The 25,915-nt window shown below is 41.8% G+C and overlaps 1 protein-coding gene across 1 annotated transcript in view; it reads left to right on the top strand.

Moving 5' to 3' along the window:
• Window positions 1-271: 271 nt before the first annotated feature.
• Window positions 272-25,915, top strand: part of mboat2a (membrane bound O-acyltransferase domain containing 2a) — a 44,367-nt gene continuing 18,723 nt past the window's right edge. Inside the window, exons 1-2 of the mRNA XM_062440002.1 lie at window positions 272-447; window positions 22,666-22,811. Of these exons, the coding sequence (XP_062295986.1) occupies window positions 364-447; window positions 22,666-22,811 (230 nt within the window). The 5' untranslated portion in view covers window positions 272-363. The remainder of the gene's footprint in view (window positions 448-22,665; window positions 22,812-25,915) is intronic.

Raw genomic sequence — 25,915 nt, 5'->3', positions numbered from 1 at the left:
ATTTTTACACTGGACATATTGGACGTGGAATTTGGTAAATCTAAAAAACAATTTGTCAGTATAAGTGCATCTACTACGAGAACCCCCCCCCCCCCCCCCCCAAGTGTGAGGTACTCTGAAGCGCACTATAAACGGGCCTCAGACGAAAGAGGAAGTGGTGAGCAGGGAAAATCTCGCCGTGGCTCGGTAGTCTTTGGTGGATGTGTGCTGTGGATGACAACTGTCCAGCCCGTCGCAACAACAGCAGCGGCAGCGGCAGCAGCAGTGTATTTATCATCGCAGCAGCAGCCGAGGGGAGTGAAGTGAACCCAGGGGAAGGGAGAAAAAAGAGAGAAAGGATTTACGGACACCAAGCAACCAAGCATGGCTACCCAAACGACTGCATCATGCACTGGATCCACTCTGTTGCAGCCAATCAGCGAAATTATCAATCTCCCTCTCGACCAGGTACGTTTTTTGGATGGGGATAAATATTGATTCATTAACGTCTGAGTTAAAAAAAAAATAATATATGTGTTTGAACTGCACATTAATCCATTAATCGTGGTTAGCTAGCAGATGTGGACATTGTGTTAGCGGAGCCGGATGATGCGCAACGCGGTTCTTGTAAAACGTTAGCGGGTTGAAGTGGAACCGAGTGCAAAAAAAAATCCCAGTTTGTGTCTCACTATCCCCCCCCATCAGCTATGCTAGTCCCTGTCAAGCTACACCACAGCTAATGCCCTTTGTTTCTTCTTGCGTCCGATATGCTTAGAGCTCAATCCAGTGGTGCCCAAACTGGGGTCCGAGGACCCACTATGATCCTTTGATCTGGTTTAGGACAAATCACCAGGATCATCTTAATGCCATAAATGTCACTTCATTTGAAAATTAGCCCTGCTGAGTGTGTGTTTAGGCCCCAGTGATTATTCTGATATAAGATTACACATTTTCTCTCATTCTTATGGTGAAAGACAACAAAATATAGTGTTATGTAAGAAGAGAAAAAATCTAATCTAGTTGTAAAATGGTCTCTCAAGGTGTGAATCTTTGTGTTAACCTATTTGGGATGAAATCAGACTTTGATTACTTTAAGTAATTCACAGCATATGTCAGTTGCTACAGTATTATGTAGCAATAACCATATTTCAAGTTACATTTGATGGGCTTATTTACTTTTACATACCTTGCATAACCCCAAAAATGGTTCAAATGAATGCCATAACAAACATCTTAGTGTTCATAGATGACTTATTCTCATCAGTGCTCATGTAATTAGAGTGGACGTGACTTCAGTGGGTGACTACAGTAGGTGTGGTCTACCTGGATTCATTGGTGTGCTACTGGTTGTTTTCTGACATGCAGATGTTTGCATTGTAAATATAAACTTCACACAGGAACCACACCTACTCAAAGAGTTTATATACTTTTTTTTTTTTTTTTTTTTTTACAGTTATCTTGGCTGTTAATCATGATTTGTCTATGGTAATGCAGCTGTGGCTTTTCTAAAGAAAGTTAGAAATGTCCCAAGTTAACCATGGTGGTTTCCACCAGCTGCTCTGTGATGTCACAGTCTATACATGGCGCTGTCTGAAGGCTGCGATGAAATTTTATAGAAACATTTGCAGTCCCTAACGAATGAATCCTACTGACTTTGGTGATCGCCTGACTTTTCCTTTTTAGCAACAACTTGACATTTTTGTTTTTTTGTGATGTTTCTCAACAACAATCAGATGGATTGAAACAGGGCCCCCAAATTCAACTGGTTGGTCCCTTCATTATTTCCTCCCATTGTGCTATCATCAGATCAAAAGTCTTAATGTGTGCTTTTGTTTATGATACTTGCAGAACTAATGATATTTAGTTTAGTTTAATTTGTGTTAGTGCTAATTAGCTAATTAAACTAAGACGTGAACATGGTAAATTATGATACTTGCCAATCATCATATTGTGAGCAAGTAAGCTCGGAGCAACTAGCATGAGGGTAGACTCGGTCTTTTGTTGTAGTCAAACTTAAGTTGTTATCTCAAATTAAACTTCACTGTCAGTTTAAAGTTGAATGTGAGCACCAAGGAAGCACTGACACATCCCATCAGTCTGTTACAGAGCACAAAAGGTCAAAAAATATACACTGTCCTTTTTTCCTTTTCTGGCTATCCTGTGGAGTTTTACTCCATTGCCATCAACAGTAGAGTCACTTGTTAATAACGTGTCTCTCTCTCCTGACCAGCATGGGGCCACATACAGATGAGTCTATTTCCTCCTACTTATTTTTTTTTTCCACATGCAAGCCTCAAGCTCATGACTCACTCTTCTCTTCTCATCGGACCTTATTGTGCACACCTGGGTTTGTGGGTGTGACGGGGGGGGGGGGGGGTTAGGGTTAGGGTAAGCGTGCCTCCTCAGCCGTGAGCTGGTGAAAGTTTGTAGGGTTGAAAATAAACCGTGCACTTATGTCAACTTGACTTTTACTCTGTCAGCAAACTTTGTAAACAACTGGCCGCACGCAGAGTCCGACAGCGTATTATATCAGAATAAAACCCCCTTGAGATGGATCATCTTGTTTTTAAAGGGGGGCCCAGAGCCGTGTGGCTAGCCCCTAACTCATCGTCTTTCGTCGAGGCTCACGCTGGATTACACACCTATCCCACCATCTTTTATCCTCCGTCCCACCTGCATGTGCAGACTAGAACGTCTCATTATGCCTCTCTCCGTCCCGAAGCAATCCAGCCTCTGCCAGGAATGCTGCGTGGCGGGAACTCACTTCTTAAGGGATCTGTTCTGCATCATAAAAACAAATACTCTCTGAACTCAGGAGGGAGTTCATTTGCCTTTCTGTGTTTTTGGCTACAACGAGATGAGCGATGAGTCCATTTTAACGGCTCCCCACAGCTGCCTTCTGCTTTGTATTTGTGCTGTTTGTACAGTAAATATTTGTTGTAAATGAGCATTATTTATATAGTTATTCTAATAAAGGTGATATTGTGTTTTGTAATTGATTAAATGTGACCTCTTGAAGGAAATAAAAAGAATATACAAGGTTAAACTTGTGTATTGATCCGGTAGCTCAGCTTGTGTAAAGCATATCACTTAACAACTCTGCTAGATGGCCCTACAAGTGAATATTGTGACCTGTTAAGCTCATAGCCTGCAGTGTTTGCCAGGTATACACTACAGTAAGTGTAGCGCTTGTGTTTCCAACAGCACGTTTCATGTCTTGTCTTGTTTCCTTGCCCTTTACCTTTTGTTGTCATAGAAGTGGAGTCAGAGGAAGTGAATGCAGGAAATGAATCGTCAGCCGCTTTGTTTACTGAAGTGTTGGTATTGACTTGTGGAGTTGTGCGCCTCTGGCTTTAACTCCTCATGCTGTTTGACTACCATGAAGGAGCTCGCTATTTGAATGAGTAAGAAAGAATGTCATTGTACAAACGATCAGGTCTCATGCCCCCCACCTCCTCCACATCATCCTCCTCCTCCTCCTCTTCCTCCTCCAGCCACAAAGACGTTGTTGGACAGGTATTGCTTTTGTGACAATGTGGTTTGTTAGCTTCCTGCCAACTGGGTACCCCAGTGTGCCAGGGCCGCTGTCGACAGCACGGAAATCAATACAGCCGCTCAGATGCAGTATGATCTGTGTGGCCCGTGGACATTGACACTCACTTTCATAAAGCTGTTATATTGTGTCTGTTTGCGCCCCTCGCCGGACTGTACGTTGTCAGGACTGGACTATGTACGGCATCCCGCGGGAGAGACGGGCCTCTGCACCGGCCTGTGTCAGCGCTATAATTGGAGCTGTGAAATCTGAACTGTATGCTTCTCCATCTCTTATTCTCCTTCTTCGTCCTCTTCTTCTTATCTGCCTTTCTTTCTTTCTCTCTCTCACACACAAACACACAGCCCATCCCCTCTCGGTAACATTATTGTACTACTTAAAAAGAAAAAAAGAGATCAGTTAGCTGTCTTTGTCGGTTTTGTCATGAACATTGTGGGTTGAAGGGAAAGGCCGTTTCCAGTATGAAGCGCTGCTCTCGCTTGTGAAGACATTGACCTGACAGCGCTCATCAAGAAAATCCTTGACATTTTACTGCATCTCATCTGACCTTGCGCCCCTCTAGCCTTTAGACATCCACTTGTTCAACCCCTGCTTTAGACTTGTCTCCACTGAAATTACAGGCCTGTTTCCAAGCTGTCATTTCTGTCAGAAAACAGCTAATTTCTCAGGCCAAAAAAAAAACACGTTTAAAAGGAGTTTCCTTCTTTGAGATCAGAGACTCGCACTTCTCCTTTTTTAAGTGCAGATGCTCGATCTCAGTCCTTTGATGCCTTAGTATTTTATGTGACACACATTGCAGTTTCCTATATAAAAATATTAGAATAATCAGGGTGAGTGGTAAACCTTATCAGGTGCAATCTATGGGGCAGATTCAGATGTATGACTCAGTACTATAAACCCAGTTACTTTATGAAACTGTCCAGACTCAGGTTTGAGGCTTGGTTAAAGTTTGACCCACTCTGCTTTACTGTAAGTTGAAACAATAAATCCCTCTAAGGTGGTACTTTAGTGGCTCGCCGTGGTTGTAACATCAGCTGTGAAGCCCTCACGCAGCCGCAGCTGTTTCAGCATGCAGCAGCTGGGCTCCTGATGATGAATCCCTCCGTTGGCTCGTTGGCACGTAGGCACGATAAACTTTTGACAACTTGCAGTTTGTTCGTGTGGCTCTTCACTGTCTCGTATCCCAGAATCTTAAATTGTATATATCATATTTTTTGGTTTTGGTAAATGAACGTCACAGGAATAAGGGGAATTCACCTGATGGAGTTTCCCGAGGCTTAAATTCATCATGTTGACACCGCTCCTGTTTTTCACCTGTGCAGGTCTGCAGGATGTCTCTCAGGAACATGGCAGCTTGGAAATTTCCACCTGCACTTTGCTGCGTTTAGTAGACAGTCTACACCCGATAAGCTGACATTAATGATGGTGTTAACCTTAAAATCTCCTAAAATTCTCGTCTTGAATGTTTTTAGTGTCAGCAACGGCTGCAGACACGGAGGGAAAGAGCACCAATGGAGATGTTGTCAGCTGATTAAACCGGCTCTATCAGACATTTTCTTCCTCTGGATTCTGAGAAATGATCCGGTGGCTGACACGTTGCTCTTTGTTCTCTTAATCTCAGGAAAGCAGAACTTTAGTGTTTTTTTTATTGAGGAATTAAGCAGTCATCATGCTCTCTTTGTCGCTCATCAATCATTTTAATGTACCAAAAATGATCCGATTTTTCTGATCTTGATGACGCAGCCTTACAGGTGGCAGCTCACAGGGGACAACAGACGGTGGGTGCTGCTGCGTGTCATGAAAGGCCCACCGCCCAGCTGTACAATCAGTCGTCTGTTTATGTGACATATGGGATTGCAGTTTGTCACGGCAACAAGCAGCCTTTTGTGGTCCTCACTGCATTTTCCACCGGGCTATTGTACTGTAGGCCTCTGTGCCTACACAGCGCTGAGAGTTTGACCCTTAGTGTTTCCTTTTGTCCGCTGACAGCTCCCTGCTCCCATCGGCCCACGTCTAACGCTGTAATCCAGAATGATTTAGTTAAAATGAGTTTAAGTGAAAGCAGTCAGAAGTTGTTACATGTAAAGGCTTCTGGTTATTCCTACGTCTCTGGATCTACAACAATCAGCAGGTTAACATTTCCTTCACTCAGTGGGATTTTTTTTAAAGTGTTGGTTGGATTTTGGTAATCTCAATTTGGCTTCCCCTCTAAGGTCCCCTGCTGCTGACAAAGTGTACCCAAAGCTCCTAGCCTGGGACCTGCCGGTTTTACTTTAATGCCCTCGAGTCCTGTCAAGAGTTTCCCTACCTCTCCTTTTGTCTTTAATTGGCCGCCCTCTGGGGAGTCTTATCCTTCCAATTGATTTCTTCCCCCTCGGCTCTGTCTAATGGAGCGCTGCTGGCTGCTGCCGTCGTTATGTTGCACGATCAACACGAGCATGTGCGAGTCCTCTCTGGGAATATGGAAAGACTCGGCCGTGTTGTTAACATAACTGTGCGCTTGACAACGAGCGACAACAGTGATGGGAAGGGGGGGAACAAAAAACTGGCAGCTCTTCAAAAAGGTTTAGTAGATTTTTGTCATCATGTGTTTAATGGTGTTTGTTGTAAATGTAAAATGTGACGCACAGAAGTGGAAGAACTGGCCAAGAGGGAAGAGTCAATATTGTCAGAAAGCCTGTCTGCATGTTAACTCAGCACAAATGTTTAATGTGTTACTCGGGATGAAGGTAAATAGTCTGTATTGATCCGACTGAGGTTCATTACATAATATTGGAGTAAAATAACTTTGAAGTGATGAGTTGACCTCTGGTGACTCCGCCGAGCTTTTGAAAAATCAGTTTCCAGCAGTAAAGTTTTCGTTCCTCAGTGAATCTACTTCCTGCTGTTCATGTTTATCATGCTCTTGTCTCATCTCGTTAGAGTTAAAGCATGATGATGACCGCCATGGGTGAGGGATCACTTCCTACCAGCAATAAATACAGTCATTGTTTTAAAGCTGTAAAACTTAATCATTTTGATATGGAGAAATAGTCTCTTCTCGATCATCTGCAGTTCTCTGTGCTTTCGATGCATGCGTAGGGTCATACTGCTGGCAACTTGTGACTTGTGTTGACCTTTAGTTTTTTAACTCTGTTTTCATGTGATTCAACCGTAGATATAAGCAGGCAAGCACTTTTTTGGTGTGTGCCACAAACGTCCACACAAATTCATCAGTAATAGTAATGGTGTGGTGGTGTGAGGGTGGTTGGGGTTTCTGTGCTGAAAGTGTGCACTCTCAGCGTGGAGTGCCGGTTTAATGTTCAGGTGGAGCAGCGCGCCGTGTTTTTAGAGAATCATATTAGCAGCTTCAAATTGCAAGCTGAGCCACTTTAATATATCTGATGCTGTAGGTTGTAGATGAATGCCAGCGAGCAAAATAAGCTTTGAAGGTGTGTCGCTGGTTAAAATGTACTTTCCCAGTTAAGCCTCTGTGTTCAGTGTCATACATCAGACTAGAGCCCGACCGATATATCGGTTAGCTGATATTATCGGCCGATATCGACCTATTACAGATATATTGGCCCATCGGCCCCTAAAATCCAGTGTGGGTCGGGCCCTACATCAGACTGATACCTGTAATTTCTCCACATATCTCACACTTATGTACAACAGCTGTTCCTCCTCTGGTTAATTCAGAGTGTTCAGCCAGGAGTGCGATGAGATGAAGGCGCCAAGGAAGTGTGTCCAAAATGAATGAAAGTATGTAACGTTGTGACTTTTCTCTGTCACTTGTAACTCCATTCAGGTGAGTCTTGTAAAGGCGTTCAGGTGATGGACTCTGACACGTTCGCCAGGCCCCCGTCACCTTTCCTCCCGGTGCGTCCGTGCTCCAGCGAACAGTCAATCTGAGTCATTGATCATGCCTAAGTACAAGCTGTGATGTCATCTGAAAAGTTGGGCTACTAAATGCAATATTGATTCAAACTGTTTTCTTCTCCGGGCCCTCTGCCATCGATTTCATTGAACCTGAGCACCTGTGCAACAAAGGGCAAAATAATCTGTGCTTTTAAAGTGGTATACCATTCAATTAAAAAAAAACAGAAGCAACATAAGGGGGAGGAAAAACATTTAAAAAGCACTCAGGTGGTCAATGAGAACAGGGTCAGACTCACAATGCACAGTCTTATCTAGAAAAGGATCAAAATCAATGCAGGACAAGCAGATTTATTAAGTGTGTCCAAAACAGCCATTGAAAGTGGAATAAAATGAGACTCGCCCATTCAAAAAAACAGGAATGCTTTTAAGTCAAGTTCGAGGCAGCTCAGATTGTGAGGGGTCTATTTTTGGCAGGCCCTCATCTCCACCCGGCTGTGAGAAGGTCGACCCCAGCTTTTGTCTCACCACACAGTCATGAACTGAATGAAAACTGTGTCGTCATTTGCAAAATGACTGGCTGATCATCTTGCAAATGTTTGAGACGCTCCAGTCAGAGGAATCGCAGCTATTTTCTGCCACCACTGTGTGTGTGTGTGTGTGTGTGTGCATGCCACCTCAGCGTTTGTCTGTTTTTATCTGCTGCTGCTTTGCAAACAGAAAGTGACCACAACGAGACAGCGAGCAGACACAAAGTTCATGTTTCTGCTCCGCTTCACTGTCCCGCTCTCTGCGTGTGAGGTGTGAAATAAAGCGAGAGATCAAAAGCCTCGCGAGTTAGAAACGAAACGAGCTTTTGTGCCAACCAAAAAAAAAACAACTGCATCTTGTATTGTGCTATGGTGCCGCTGACTCCTGCACCGAGCTGTAAATCAAGCTTGTGAAACGGGACTCAAGATGCTCTGGGGAGGCTGATGTTGTCAGTAGTGACATTTTGAGCGGCGCTGTAGTAAAACAACCACATGCCAGGCAAATGTCAGTTACTTAACAGTCTTATGTAACATTAGCCTATCTTTTACAGTCTTTAGTAACATTACAGAAAAACCTGCTTTTTGTGCTGCGTTCACTTTCAATCTTCGAGCATTGTTGTGGAGTGTTCTCAGCGGTTCGGTACTGTGAAGTCGTTGAGATCCGAGCACTCGACCGCAGATTCTTGCCAGAGCGCTAAGTCGTTTGTAAAGATCTGTTGTTTAAAGGTTGTCTCCTCACGCTTACTACAACACCGAGGACTTTGGCATGTAAGCTGTATCATAGCAACAGACTCCCCTTCTTTTTCGGCTAGGTAGCGGTTGCCAAAGCCGGGAATATTGTGTGTGTTTCTCCTCTTCTCTGGAGCCACGGTCACAGACTCGGAAGGGGTAATTACACGGATGTATTAACTGACAGCATAAGTCAAATTTAGGTGCTGCTCTCCGCAGGCTTACGACTGTTATCCGTCTCTTTTAAAACCAACTTGTTAAAGTGGTCTGCTTCACACTGATCATCAGCGAGCTAATGAGCAGACAAAATGCCGTCTGTAACACTCGTAACGCTGACCTTTTGGTGGAGCGGCGCTGAATGAATGCTACCAATGAGGCATGGCTTGTTTGGATTGCTGGGGATCATGAAACACGAAGGCAGAGCTGCTCGTATTCTTGGTTATCTTTTTGTGTTTCGTGACTCACAAACCTCACGTTTTCCCTAAAGTTGACAAATGTTTGAGGGCTATTAAAAAATGTACTGGATGTACTGTAATAATAGTTGTCAGTGGGGGTCAGTATTCATTAATGGTTCATATTTTTGTTGGGAGGTCTTGCCTCTGAGTTGGATTGAAGCCCACCAGAGAGGGGTCAAAATGCATTGAGAGGAGCCAATTGGGCTGATTCATCCCACCATTTTCCCACCAATCCCCCTATGTAGCTTTCCAGTGTACCCTCAAGTTTCTTCCACATGCAGACGATTAGCTACAAACTGAACCCACATTGAGAAAAACTTGAAAGCATGAATAAAAGAGGAGGATGCCCTTTGGTGGCTGAGTTACTGCAGATATGATGATTGCACTGTTTCATTATTCGAGGATCAGCAGCTCCAAATGCCGATTTATTAAAGCAAGACTGATCATGTATGGCAACGCTGGTTTCATGTTGAAAAAAATGCCCAAACAGTGTCAGGGCAATGAGTAAAGTTATGCTGGGGGCTGTTTCTTGATATGAGGCAAGTTGTGGCTGTTCTGTGTGAATGAAAGCAGGGGGAGCAGAGCAGGCAGCTGTCCAATTCCCTCCTTGGTCAAAAGTTCAAGAGAGCACTCATTGAGTCATAGCTGCATTGGCCTTTCACATGTCAGGGTCCGAAATTAACACTCTCCAAGCGCTAAATGCGGGTGTGTTTTCCCCTCGGGGAGTAAATCTTGGGAGGCTATCTGCCCCACCGCCCATAAAATGTTTGTACCAAAATAAAATCAAAAATGTGTGTCGTGATGACTCGGAGAAAATTGCTTGTTTGTCTTCATACAGTGTATGTACGTGAACTGTATGTGTTTTTTAAACTCGTCTTCACTGATTGAACAATTCAACAATAATAATACGAATGTTACGGTTATTTGTCATCATGTCTGTTGTCTGTCTCAACCTAAATGATGAAAATCTGTCATAGCGACGGAGAACTTGTTGACTAACTTCTCTGACTCGCAAGAAAATTGTCTTGCATGTTGAGTTTTTTGTATCTGTACAGAATGGCAAAATGAAGGTCTGGATCAGCAGATGTTGCCCATTTTGGCATTATCAAATCTTTCTCTTTTTAAATATCAAAAACAAAACGTCTTACATGTACCACATTGATGAATATAAAATATTGGACTCAACTAACATGCTTTAACACTGTGTGACTACTGAGTTGTGACAGAAATTTAGCTCTGGCCTCTTTTCTTCAATATAATACCTTAAATACCAAAAAAAAAACGTATATGTGACACCAAAAGGCAATATATTATATTGACTAGTAAAAAAATATACTTGGCCAATTTTCTTTTCATCTTACCGCCCATTTGGCAAAGCAAAATGCTGCATTATAGCCACGACCTACCATCAGAGTATTAAAGTCAAAATCCATCATAAACTCTCACAAATTTCTCTCTCTCTCTCTCTCTCTCTCTCTCTCTCTCTATATATCTATCTCTCTTTCTCTCTTTCTTTCTTTCTTTCTTTCTTTCTTTCTTTCTTTCTTTCTTTCTTTCTCTCTCTCTCTCTCTCTCTCTCTCTCTCTCTCTCTCTCTCTCTCTCTCTCTCTCTCTCTCTCTCTCTGTGTGTGTTTGTTTGTCCAAGTAGTTGTGTGTGTAAGTGTTATAAATCAGCTGATTGTCTTGCTGGCACTTGTTTGCTGAGAGTTATGCGTGGTGTGAAAAGTGGATGTCAAACAGTGTTCCCCAGTTATATTTTTATGCATGCACATTATTCAGCACCGTGGAGGAGACGTGCATCCACAAGCAGCAGAGATAAATCAGATGGATGACATAATTACTCAGCAATCATTTTATTTATTAATTTCTCTGCTAAAAACACTTTTTTTCTTTTCTTTTTTTGGCCAAACTGCAGATTCTTTTTTCTTAGAAACATTTTTCCATTTACGTCTGCCGGCTAGTTAGGCCTCGTCAAAAACACAGCTCCCGGAGAAATGCAAATGTGAAATGCCGGCGGAAGTAGATAAAAGAAAGACGGAGAGACGTGTTTGCACTCAAGGGCTGGCACTCGTGTCTGCGAGTCCTACACAGACTTTTTGGCTAATTATATAAATATATATATTTACAAGATGTTGTCTCTCTGCCTTTTGCTCTCCTCTTGTCTCCTCCTTTCTGTTCTTTTGTTGCTCCACGTCTTTTTTACACTGACACGGTCACCCGCTGTGTACATAAGCTCGACTCCATCAAACCGAGGTCACTCATCAGGTTGTAATCATATCCCGTCGTCACTACATGAATTCATCCTTACACTTTCCCCCCCATCGACTACCAGGACGAGCTACTCAGAGCACAAATGACCAAATGTAATCTTTGCATCGATGCAGCTGATGTGTTTTTAAGAAAGGAGACACAGACACACACACACACACACACACACACACACACACACACACACACACACACACACACACACACACACACACACACACAGACAGGCTGGCATTGTGAGCCTGGTTCTGGCCCGCTGCTGCTGGCTGCCTTGTGGGGAATGGCTGATTGTTTGGCTATTAATAGCCGGCCTGACTGTAGAGCCTGACTGGGATCTGTGGATCAGCTCAGAGAGGAGAGTGCCACACTGCAGGTCTCCACCAGTGGCACTTTGCTTATTATTTTCAACATATATCCACAGTATCAGCCTTTAGGATTGTAGTAAATACATGGCTGCCAACTCACAATTATGATTGTTTTTTTTGAAGAGTGTTCACATTTTTAATTATTTTATTCAGCAAACAGACTGACGACTCAAGGTGCATAACTCAAAAAGCGTCCAACTTCTCTGTCTTTGATTTCTAGTGTGTGTGTGTGTGTGTGTGTGTGTGTGTGTGTGTGTGTGTGTGTGTGTGTGTGTGTGTGTGTGTGTGTGTGTGTGTGTGTGTGTGTGTGTGTGTGTGTGTGTGTGTGTGTGTGTGTGTGTGTGTGTGTGTGTGTGTTTGCGACTGGGCAGAGGGGGCACAGCCAGTGGCACAAAACAAGTCAAAGCTTTGTTGTACTGGTGCAGAGAACAAGAATACTGTTGTTCCCATACTGTCAGCATGATCTAGTTGTGCTAGTATGTACACACACACACACACACACACACACACACACACACACACACACACACACACACACACACACACACACACACACACAGTCTCTGTCTCTTGGAGCCTTGAACAATTGTGCCGCATTTATTGGCCAAGACTGAAGTAGTCATGACATTGCGCATGTCTTCAACTGGCTGGAGGTAATGTGTGTGTTGACATGTGAGCGATAGCATGGGGTTGAGTGGCAGAGGATGAAGCAGCATTACACTTCCCCACTTTGCCTTTTGCGCAACATCCTTCTGTTGTGATTAAAAGCAAACATTTCTCTAATATTTTGCACTTTCACCACATTTTGCGGCCCTGCTCCTGAGGGAAAATTATCGTGTTTCTGTCTCACTCCGCCTTGCTCCATCCACACCCCTTTATAACATTTGCAAACACTCTTATCACCAGCTGTTTTTAATCCTCTGCGGGAATTAGACATCTATGCTCTCCAGTTCTCACCTAGCATGAAAACTGCTGACGACCATGTGTTTCTATACGCACTAGGCTACTCTCTAAGGAGCACGGGGACATTATATGTGGACTGTAGTGTGCCATATATGCTCCATAGTCACTTTCCTCTCAGAATACAGAGTGTGACTTTAGTCGGGTTTAACTCTGAGGCTTTGGGTCCCTCCCTCCACCCTGCCAGCGCTGTGAATCTGCATGAGTCATTGTGGACTACAGCTGATGGAAATGAAATGAGACTGTGCAGAACAGGGCTGAAGTGTCTGCGTGCACATGCGCACGCACACAGGCTGAGCGGGTGGAGGAGTGGGGAGCGATGTGACTTAATGACTTGGAGAAAAAAAACGGGTTTTATGCTAATGATTGTCTAAATTTATCCCCCCCATTTGTGTAGACGCACACAAACAGACGCGCGCACACACACACACACATACACATACACACACACACACACACACACACACACACACACAAACCATCCAGTTGCTGTGAGTAAAGCTCGGACAGGGAGGCATCTCTGCTGCTCTTTGCAAAAGGAACTATTTTAATCCCTGTGTGCTAAACATGGAAACGTGCTCTGGGAGGCGAGAGAAGAGCTCTATTTATGAAAAATTATATTACCCCTTTAGTGTGCGTGTGTGCGTGTGCGTGTGTGTGTGTGTGTGTGAGATGCGTGATGCTCATTGAAGGACTTAGTCATTTCCCAAGCAAAGAGTGTTGTGCACCTGCAGAGAGCAGGTCAGACTCAACAAGCCAGTTTTATAGAGATGTTTATCTGCCTCAGTGCCTCATGGGAAGCCTTGGCTCTGCATTTTCTCCACACACACACACACACAGACACAGACACACACACACACAGACAGGTAAATAAAGGTTAGAAACTGTCACTAGATGGGTTTATCAGATTAGCTGCAAATCCTCCTTTTCTGTCTATTCATGTTGTCCCTGAGATGTGTGAGACCATCACATCAGCTTCTTTTTTCTTTATCGGCTTCTCATTATTTACAAAAGCTGCAGGTGTACAGAGTGAGTGCGTAGCTTTTAATGTTGCTTGTATTGACGCTGCCTGTGGTGGTTTGTTCATTTTTTTACTTTTTTTTTTTTTTTATAGAAGAGGAAAGAGGAAAAGCTCTGCCCAGAGGAAAAATGACTCCTCATCCGTCTGCTCCCTCTTGCATCCTTTCCTTCCTTTCTTCACAACTTCGCTGTCTACCCGAAAACTCCTCTCCAAAGTGACACCTGCAGCTGATGATATTGATTACAACTAAAGCAGAGGGAGAGAAGCTCTTAAATTCTTTGTAGTGAAATGATTGCGAGCGAAGCACTTCTTCTTCTGGTGATGATTTTCAACAACAGGAGGAGTAGGTTTAAAAAAAAAAAAAAAAAAAAAGAGATAGAAAATTAGGGAAACATGCAGGAAGAGTTGTTAGGATGAAATGAACAGCGGAGCAGTGCTTTTAACCCCGAGGAACCTTCTGTTTCTCCACCTTGCATGCACACAGACGCACAGACACGCACGCTGTATTTCACTTGAGAATGAGCTTCGGGATGCTAGCTTATCTCCGTCTTCCACTGCATCCACAATGACTCCCTGCCACCCCCACCCCTGAGCCTCTTTCCCTCTGCCAGTCTGTGTGTCAGTCTATAATGTCGCTTCTTAAAGCCTAGCCCTGTGCCACAGCTGCCAGGATGAACTGCCTGACAGCTTATTGGCCTTAAGCACTAATCGCTCGCCTGGCGTCTGCTACCCATCAAAACATCTGCACGGTGTCCGCCTGCCTCGCTGTGTCTCTCTCCGATTCATACGCTCTTTTAATATATGATTGATCTGCTGAGAGACTGTATCTTCAGGTTTTGAGATGAGGTCGGAGCATGTTGAAGACGAAGAGAGAAAAGAGCTCTAGTTGAGAATGATCAGGAAATGTTTATTTGCCTTCTTGGAGTATTTACTGAGTCATTGTTTAATTTGGTTGTTTTGTTTTTTTTGTGGTGAGACAAATTATGTAACTTGTAACAGGATGGAAGTATTGGCTTGACAGTCAAAAAAACAACAACAACCAGGCCTGCAGGGAGATATTCTGGGGTCCAAGCACCCAAATCAACCCTAAATCAAAGATTTAATACGTCTAAAACTGGTGATGTACTACACATTTGTTTGTATGCTAACAGGTTAAGACACCTCACTTGAAGTGCTCACTGCTGCAAACCCCATCTCTTAGAAATGATGTTTGTATATTACTAAATCCCACTAGAAAATGAACTTTAAAGGAAACATAATGCCACTGAAATGAAATGATTTGTCAGTATAATGAGAAAATGTTATTAATTAACCAGGGTTAATTAACCCAGACCCATCCAGCCCCTTCTTCTATCATCCAAATCTCTGCAGTTCTTCACAAGTCGTAATATTGAATTAAAGTTCAGTGAAAACAGCATTATCAATAAGCTTAGCAGCCATAAATGAATATAGCGAGTGGAAGTTGTCTGTTTATTATGGATTAATGAAGCCTCGCTCCTAGAGGTGTAATCTGATTGGTTACTAACCCTTTTACCTGGTAACTAGCCTAGGTAAAATCTTGATAGGGGATTTATTTTATTCTCTGTGCTTTATTTTTCCAATAAAGACAAATTGAAATAGTGTTGACAGGGTTATTTGTGACTGAGAGACTTTTAGATTATGAGGTAAAATGAATCAAAGAAAATTAGAAGAAATGCTTTTTTACATTTGTTTTAATTTGATCCACCCAGAGAATTGACGTACAAAAATATGCTGTTAACAGTTTGATTTGATTATTTTATGGAATCGTGAAGATTGAATTTTATGGTTTTGCTTTGCTGTGTGGTTATTAAAAGTAAGAAAAAACAAGAAAGTAAAGATAGATGTACGTCATTTGAAAAATTAAACAATCTTGGTTGTCATTTAAGTATACATTTCAGAGTTTAGAAGGTCCACCTGAATATACCATGAAGTCCCTTGTTTTTACAGTCTATGGTCAGTGCTTTATAAAGCAATGTAGACACACAATCCATCTGTAAGTGTTTACGTTTTTAAGTGAGGATAGCTGACCCCACCTCTCAAGTGACTGCAGGGTAAAAAGCTTACAAGTGGCTGTTTGTGTGCAGCAGGGGGACAGTGAGACAGTGCAGGTGCGTCTGTTTGAGAGAAAGGGAGGGAGAGAGAGAGAGAGAGAGAGATAGTCGGGTGCCCAGCTCAAAAAAATGAAAATCAATTTGTGGTGGCCAAAGTTTTATTGTGCTTGGCTGCCAAAAACAAACAGATACATATGAAACATTGTATAACAGTATAAGAAAAGAGAAAAATGCGACTCAGTCAATGGAAAACAGACAGGTGAGAAATAACAGTGTCTGTCCTCTTTCAAGGACACTTTGAGTTTGGCGTTGGATCAAACTTTTTATTTATATAGCACCTTTCATACAGGTTAATGTAGTTCAAAGTGCTTCACAGTTGATAGACAAGCTGATAATAAGACCGAACAAGTGTAGACCAAGGACAACATAAAGAACAAGTGAGAATGGTTCCAACTTTTTGATTCTACGTCTATAATTTTCTGGTTTTATCCACCATCACAACTTAAGTTCATTCATTATTTTTGGTCCTTCAAACCATCCCCAGTTTTTCCGTCTTTTTTAGTCCACCAGGATAACATTACAGTAGGTTTACTGCATTGCATTTATCCAAAGTAGTTTCTCCTCCGTTTGTAGTCCCCTTTGAATCTCTTTGAAACCTTTCTGCAGCACAGATAATCAGCCTTACTTTCTGAAACAATAAGAGCGCTGTACCCAAGGGTAAGTTTGGTTTCAGAGTGAATCAATAATGAAAGAAGAGATCCATGTATTATGAATGGAGAAACAATGTACCCTGGCACAGGAGCTATTCTATTGCAAAGTGTTTATTCAGTAAACTGCTATTATCCCAACACTGGTAACAGGCAGAGGGAATAAACACACAGTCACAGCATTTGTTAAAAAGGCCAGACTATCACAAATGATATTGTCTCTTTAAGCATTCACATCTTATTGTTTGTGTCGCACAGTGCCATAGCTCCCACAGTTTGCTGTAAAGTATATCATACACCCTGGAGGCATCCGTGGTTGCCATTTATCCCATAAATCCTTGCATCTATGTGAAACGCGTCTTTTAAAATAAGGCTGAAATAACAGCCAGGGTTGCTGTAGCATCAGTGTAAAAATCACATCTGTGAGTGAAATGTAGCAAGTCGACCGGCATGTGGTCAAATTATATAACTGCTGCTCAGCCCGAGGAAATGTTCCAAAAGCCGTCGTGTTTACTCTGACAGTTGATTTCTCAACTGCGGGCGTCACTTCAATGTCACCCGGCTACAACAGAGCATTGTGCTGATTTAGTTCAGCTCCACTTAAAATCACTGATAAAATGATAGTGTAATATTGTTCCCCAATTTTTTTTTTTTTTTTGCAGTTTTTGCAGACAGAGTATATACCAACTTTACAGTACACCAGATTGTCCGCATTAAAAGGAAAGGAAACCCCAGCAAAAAACCCAACATCACATGTCGCTTGTGGCCACAGTAAGACACCAAGTAGGTTTTTGGGGATCAGTTTTTTTGATGTGACCATTATGATTCAGGACGTAATAAAAGTTTTAATGACGGAAGATCTGCCTCGAAAATCCTCCACAATTTCAAGTTTTTTTTTTTTTTTTTACTACAGTTCTTAAAGTTAATGGGAAGTTAGGTTGAAAGAGTTCAAGTTGCTCAGGGAAGGGCTACTCGACACATTTTTCATGAAGCTTCTGCCAGTTTTCATCTAAATCCACATTCTCTTTTTATTCTTGTCATTATTTAAGCTTCATAATCAAATGTACTACTGTAAAGAAGGTAACTACTGCAGCATCAATCTTTATATTAGATGAAAAGCTTATAAATAGACGACTCAGAGTTGATACATTGCCGTTGCCACACAGCTCTCGAGTAGTCCCCCACGGCTCTGCTGTGCCGTTGCCGTGAACAATACAGTTCCTCTGTCACGCCCTTCCAGTCTCCCACATGAAATTCCTTCCTTACAAAGCCACATGTTGATATGAAGGGAGGGGCTGATTTCACACTCTTACTCTCAGGTCATTACAGAGACAGAGAGTTCAACTTCTCGCTCATTTGTCAAGGAAACAAGCACTTGAACAATAGTTAGCGATAAGCCAAGGTGTATACAGTAGATAGATAGAGAGATATATATATATATATATATACCTGCTTGTATTGATTTACTTACAGACTGCTGTTTGCTTTGGAGGCCGTAGTCATGTACATGCACAGAAAAAATAGCTTGATTCATGCCATAAACCTACTAACTATTTGACATTCCTGGCTATTTTTGCCTCTGTGGTTTGCTTTGATGAATCAGTGTCTATAGTACGTGTGGGATGTTTGCTGGTTTGCAAATGAGCTCGTCCGTGATTCTGCGGGGAGGCACACAGACCGGCAAGTCAGCTTTTCATTCAGCCGACCAGCGATGACGACTTCTTCTCCAAAAGAGCAGCTTGAAGTAATCAAAGCGTGAAATGACTTCCAAAACTGCAGATTGGGTAAACACTGTTTGAAAAAGAGGCTCAAATGAGAAGGGGGAAGCCAGAGGGGATATTTGATGTGATTCGTTATTGCCAAGGCATCACATTTTATTTCTAAGCACTTAAGATTTTTGAGAAAGAGGGGATGATATGCAGTTCTACCTGGGTCTAGATTAGTGACACCAGAGATCAGAACAACAGTCAGTGATTCACACGGGGAAGGGATTTATATGGACTAAAAAAAGGTGCGCTTGCTGTATTTTTCATGGCTGAAATATGGAAATTGCCTCCAGTGTCAATAAACACTCATTTTTTATTTGCACACAGCTAGGTTGGGTTGTTTGCCTTGGATCTATAACAAATAGACAGATGACTGGTAGTTTGCTTTCAGACACCATAGAAACGCTATCTGCAGCTAAAATGACACACCCGGACGGGGGGGGGGGACCAAACGGCTGGTGTAATGACGTGATTATGAGTTGGTATTTTGTGTACGAGACTCACAGACAGAAGCACCAGAACCAGCTCACAGCCTTATTATAGCTTCTCCTGCTAGATTATTTGTGAATAATATACATTTTAAACAACTGTGTGTGTGTGTGTGTGTGTGTGTGTGTGTGTGTGTGTGTGTGTGTGTGTGTGTGTGTGTGTGTGTGTGTGTGTGTGTGTGTGTGTGTGTGTGTGTGTGTGTGTGTGTGTGTGTGTGTGTGTGTGTGTGTGTGGTCATGTATATATAGGCAAAAACAAAGACCTCAATCTGGGCTTCCAAATGCCATCTGATATGATACACTCAGGCTAATGCTGCAGATGATTTGTCGCTACATCTGTTAGCCATGCAGACTAAATGACCAACATACTTAAAGCCATATCTGCCACCACCACCCCCCCCCCACACACACACACACTCTCATTAATCATGCAGGATCCATAGATAATGGATGGCGTTTATGGTGTCTCCTTTCACCACTTTCTGGCCAGACGGATCTGTTAACATGACCTATATACATGATTACGGCGTTGCGCCTGCAGATACGCATCGCTGAACGTGACATAACACAAACAATATCAGAATCACTATTGAATCTAAATTGTTATCCTTTTAATGCCAGGATTTCTTTCCGTCCGGTTTGTGCCTTGTGTGGATTTTCTTCTTCTGCTACTCTTTCGTCTAAAATCAGCCCTTTAAAACTCTAAAAAGATGGTTTTTAAAAAATGTGTAGTCACAGACCATGTATAACCACAAATGTGAGTTGACGTCATTGTACTAAGTTAGAGTTCATGCATTGCAGTTACTCATATAGGCCTTGTGGGTCAGTTTGTTTGTGTATTTCCATTTGTAAAAAGAGTCAGCAAGGATTTACTAAAAATGTCTGTAAGCTTTTACTTTCTGCATATGTACAATATACAATATATGTGATGGTATAGGTATACTATGCAGGATTTTCCTAAAAAACACTACATAGACTCATACAAAATTAATCTCCAAGTGTGCAGCCGTGTATTTATCTGCAGAGACCCTGCCCTCTGTGTGTATGTACTTAATTTTTTATTATTTTGCAGTGTGTGGGCAGCCTTTGGGCAGTGGGTATTTAGCCCCTAGCTAAATCAGTGCACAGGGTGTGAGGTCAGGATTCGTAGTGTAGCAACCAGGATACATCGCTGTCTCTGTCCCTCTGCTCTGCCCTGCTCTCTGTGTGTCATGCATGTATAAAGAGCAGCAGGACTGTGTGTCTGCCTGACAGCGGGGCCTGAGCTACACACACACACACACACACACACACACACACACACACACACACACACACACACACACACACACACACACACACACACACACACACACACACAGAGCAGAAAATTCACAGCAGACAGGATGAACTTCTGTATTTACACAAAATCTGGCAATGTGGCACCTTACTGCAGGGTTGTGTGGAGCTATGGGTGTGTTTATTTGTGATTTAAAACATAAATCAGAAAATAACATTTTATTTATCTGAATTATGACTTTTGTTCTTGCCAGAGTCTCTCTCTCTCTCTCTCTCTCTCTCTCTTTTTTTTTTTTTTTTTTAGAAAAACCAACCAACAAATCCTCCACAGTGTACCTTTTAATTGCAAGACACATTTAACTTTTAATTATCCCTGAGTCTTTTCTGTTTACAGGGTGAAAGGACATGGGCGCACACATGCCCAAACACTGTATTACCTGCGTCAGTGATGACAAACAAAGAGAAAAAATTATTATTCACAGTTCGGTGGGTGGGCTGCGGGTCACTATAGTGTTCCAGTCAAAAAGTCTTAGCATAATCCAGTCAGATCAATAGGTTATGATGTATACACTCCATCCTTCCTATCTAACACCATATGGTTCAGGATGAGTACAGATAAAAGGTTAGTAATCAAAAAGAGAGGTTTCCATTGTCCTCCCTCGATGGATCCAGTCAATCTCACTATTGTCTGGAGTAAAGCCTCTTTGCTGTGCCATTAGGGGATGAAACAGCGTCTCAAACACCCACTCTCACCCAGTTTTAATGGGAGCTCCCAGCCAGAATGTATGTACAAAGACAACATAAATAACACATACTGTATATTGTTTACATGAGATTTGTCTTTCTTGTTTTATTGCATACTGGAAAACAGAAAGCAACTGTTTTTATATGTTTTAACCCCTTAGCTACAAAAGTGGGTGATAATCATGTTTGTAATAAAATTTACATGAACATGTTTTTATTTGTTTGTCATGATTAACATTGTTAATTAAATTATCAATCAGAGTGACCAGTGCTATGTTAACAGTTACTGTGAAGAAAAACCCAGAGATATAATTGTTACCGTTACATTAGGAAGGACGTTAGCTTGCTAATTAGCTAGTTAGCCATTAGCTAGTTTCAAAGGCTTGATTCTGGTAGGTTGCATAAAATTTGATCCATATTCATTCATTATTCTTAAGATTCATTTCTTTATAATTTTCTTGGAAAACTGTGAAATTATTAATGCCATCCAACATGTTACACAACAGTAACATATAACTATGCTGTACTCTATTTAGGGTTTTAGTTAGATGTTCTTTTTCTTTGACAGTAAAGGCAACACATGGACCAATTACTAATGAAGCTTTACAAGAACTTTACACTATATAATATTCAGGGCTGAGGATGGTAATGTAATGCTATTTTATACCGAGATCCAACATTGCAGCTGTAAAGAAGGACCTGTGACCACCTCCATACTTAGCTTATTGGCAGAGCAAACCCCCCCCCCCCCCACCCCCCACCCCATGTCTGTACCTTTTTATATAGAACAGCGAGGCGGAATAAAGGTGCAGCGTTCCTGCCTTGAACAGGCTGTGTAAAAGGGGCTATTAATCATGATAAGCAGCAGGGCTCTGTCTACATACTGACATACCCAATCAGACACACACACGCATACACACACCGGTCAGCCTCTCGGTGCCGAGCCGGTAATGTTAGCCGCACATAAGCTTTTACAAAGAGCCATGAATGTACTTTTAGAGACTGTCAAACCTCTCTCTGAGTCTGAGTGTGAAAGCAGCTGCGCGTGGCTCATTAATTTGCTTGCTTTTCTTCTTCATTGTCACCCACGATTGCCGTCCATCTGACAGTCGCCAGTCTGTCCTCCGTAAGTAGGGGGAGGGTGGTGGCACTCTGGTAGCTGTCAGTCATAGTAGACGAATGAATTCACAGTTACTGTTGATCATCTAATCGATTAATCAACTAATCTTTGCAGCTCTAGTTTAAACACACCGTGAGAATTGTTTCTGACTGAGTTAAGTTCTTGTCTGCGGTCCAACACAAAAAGGTGACGGATGGTTCAGGTCTTGTTCTCTTGTTGATACTTTAGAGAAACGCTGTTCTCTCTGAATGCAGATCTTGCGCTAGGCTGCCCTCAGTGTATTTAAATTTGTGTCTGTTTGACAAAGACCTGAGCACATCCCCACACAGCACAGCACAAACAGCAGCAGGTGGTATCTGACAACAATCGAAGACACTAAGACATAGTAATGACTTAGTGTGAAAGATAAACCGTGGAGAAGTCGGCCTGTTACTGAGTTCATAAACTCTGCGTTAGTTGAACATTTTTCACTGTGCTCCTAAAGTTTTTCATTTAAGAGCGTGTTAAATGTCTCGTTTCTTCACACGTGTACTCTGTGAAGAAACGAGACATTTAAGTTCACGTATCTTATAGACGCTCCTCTGTGCAATATTTCGTCAAACTCAAATAAAGGAACACTTTATCTACGTTATTTATTGCTCTAATCCCAGAACTTGATGCGGATCCAGCTTCTGCAATCAGTTTCGCTTCCTGATTTTATAAATTTCTAACAGTGCTGATATGCTGGCCCCCCCCCCCCCCCCCCCCCCCCCCCCCTTCCTTCTCCCCCATGCAGGTTAACTTTGTGGCAGGTCAGCTGTTCGCCCTGCTAATGGCCTTGTGGTTTCGGATCTACCTCCACCCCAGTAAGACCAGTCCCTTCATCAGACATGTGGTGGCCACTCTGCTGGGCTTCTACTTGGCTCTCTTCTGCTTTGGCTGGTGAGTCACTCGCTGTTGTCAGCTGTTTTATCCTGCGTTTCGTTCCTTCTCATCACTATCCGGTTATAGTTTGTTCCTTCCTTCCTTCCTTCCCTCCTTTCTTTCTCATTTCTTCCCCTCATTATTGTATGTCAGACTGTTGCCACAGACTTTCCTGCAGAATGTGGATTTTGTTACTTTCATGCTTCAGTAATTGTGATCTGAAATGTTATGCAAGTATCCACTTCTGCTTTGTCCATTTCTACTTTATTTGGGGATTTCCTACATTTCCCAGAATGCCACTCAATAAACCACAGATAATGTACGTGAGCCTTTCAGCCAAAGAAGAAACTATTAATCAATTAATCAGTTGGTTGATTTAGAGAAATTTGATAATCAATTCATCTTTTAAATTTAAACTTATCAAGCATCAATTCCCAATATAAAGCCACTTCCAGCTTCTAGAAATGTAAGGGTTTGTTTTTCTTTGACATATATGATAGTAAACTGAATATTTTTGATCATTTGTTAAATAAAACAAACCAAAAAAGCAAGACTGAATGTCAAGGGACTGAATAAGAGAGGACTTGACATTTCATACATAGTATTTGGATTAGCAGCTAGCATTAGCATTATAGTGAATTTGTGGAGTCATCTTTATAAAGAAACAGCTAGGTAGAGCTCCTGTTACTCAGATTTGGATATAACACTGTCCGCACGTTGCTTAATAATTGAATATGTCCTGAGCACAAAGTGTAAACGGTAAAACTATGGATATAAATTTGTCAGATAAGAAATATAATTTATTGATTTGAAATTAGATTATTTATACATGTTGAGCGATGAATGTTGAAATGAAACAGAACAACAAAACAGAGCACATGACTTAATTGTATCACTTAGTGGGAAATCCATTAGCTGCTCAATAGATCATTTTAAACCTCTGTGTTAATTAATAATTAGTAGTCCGGAATCACTTTAACAGTCTGAAACAATAATGTTAGCTTATAAACGTTATCCATCCATTTCATCTACATTTGGTGGGTTTCCTGCATGAAATTAGAAATATACCATTCTGAAGAACAAAAGTTATGAACTATTTAATAACAATATTTTTATGAGGGACCACAAATAGCTATTTCAAAGTGAATTACTTTATTGTTGAGGATGATGAGGAAACGTTCTGAGTAATAGTTGTAAGTTTGCTGTGTCTTATTCTGCTTCTGTTCCTTTCATTGTCCTGCCTTCACCATTTTTCTCCTTTTTGTTGCCATCTTCTCCTTCTCTTATCTCACTTCTGCCCTGCCCTTCCTCAATCTCCTCATCTTTGCCAGAGCAAATGGGTCAATCTGTTGGTAACTGATATCCAATTAGGAAGCTATTACCCTGTAATAGACAACCCACTGTACCTCTGGCAGTGCCTCTCAAAGTGCCGCTCTGTGTGTGTGTGTGTGGGAGCAAACATAGGAAACATTAGCCTGGCAGGCAGCCAGCGATAAGGGAAAATGCTAACCAGGTGAAATGTTACCTGGTCATCAGTTAATGGGTGATAGGGCTTTATTTGATCACCTACAGACAGACAGGTTCATGTACATAGTGCGTCTGACACTGAGAACTGAGATTGGATGATATCATTTGTTGTGGCTACACAGGAGAGGTGATGTAGTTTAAGATGTTCCTGAATCAGAAACAAGACACTGCAAGACACTGATATCTGTCATAAATAAAGCAATTATGTAATCTTTATCCGCCCAGCCATCCATTTTTTATCATAATAATAATAATAATAGTTTTGTATGTTTTATTTTGATCAACAAATGATTTACTAGATGTTTCTTTCTCTTTTACTCCAGTTTAATCTGAATCGAACATGAGATCAGTAAATATCCAGTACAGGTTAAAAAAAACCAAACAGTGGCAGTGGAGTTGTCAGAAACTGTAAGTTGAGCCTTCAGTAAACCTCTTGACTCATTTCTGGAATCAAAGCATTTCTTAGCAGCGCAACAAAAATACACGAATATGTGTAAAAATAAGGAAGTGAGACTTGGAAGTAAAACAGCTGCACTGTAGTCACTGAGCTGTGTTTGGGTACTGTTCTACTGGTCAACCAAACAAGATTTGTAGGAAAGTTCAACATAGTATATGCAAATAGATATTCAAATATCAATGAAAAATAGATTCAATGATTAATTAGAGTTCAGGACTCCTCCATTTAACCAAGGCATGACAACCTATTTGACCAAATGGGCCAAATAATCAATACATAAGGTTTATGTCCATGAAAGCCTGACAGATAGTTTTATTTGCTACAGTAATTAATACATTAAAATCTTCTATACATATCTATATAAGCAGGTATAATTTATGAAGCCAGTATTGGGTATTTTATTGTACTTGGCTGAATGCTTTGGGCTAAGTATTTTAAACACATTCAACGATAATAATTATACGCTAATTACAAGAATATGTGAAATAATTTGATAAACTTGTCTCAGCAACTTACAATAGAGCCCGTAGAGCAGTAGTGTACATGTTCATAAAGGATCCCAATCAGGGTGTGCCAATGCAGCTCGCTTGTGTGTAATGCATGAATGCATCTATGCACATGCTTGCATTTGCTCATGTACACACACATAGTAATTCACACTTTCATTACACACACACACACACACACACACACACACACACACACACACACACACACACACACACACACACACACACACACACACACACACACACACACACACACACACACACACACACACACACACACACACACACACACACACACACACACACACACACACAGCTTTGTCTTAGAGGGCACCTGGCTGCAGCCCTGGAGAAGCAGATGCTGCAGAGTGTCGTATTTGTGTATTTTAGGATGTGTTCCCTCTCTGTCAGACAGACAAGCTCGTTTCTGAATGTCACTGGAGAAAACCGTCAGAGATTGTGACAGTCGGAACATTTCTCTCCACCAAAGGGCACCAAGTTTGTTTTAGGCTCTGTAGATACATGAAGAGATTGTCGTGGTTGATTAATACTACCCAAGCCAATAGGTCAGAGGTCAAAATGCTGCTTAGTGTAAGAATTTTAGATCTCTTTCCCTCTCCCTCCCTTCA

This window comes from Scomber scombrus, chromosome 19 (assembly GCF_963691925.1).
Source record: "Scomber scombrus chromosome 19, fScoSco1.1, whole genome shotgun sequence".
NCBI classification, from domain to species: domain Eukaryota; kingdom Metazoa; phylum Chordata; class Actinopteri; order Scombriformes; family Scombridae; genus Scomber; species Scomber scombrus.
This window is presented reverse-complemented; position numbering and strand designations above follow the sequence as displayed.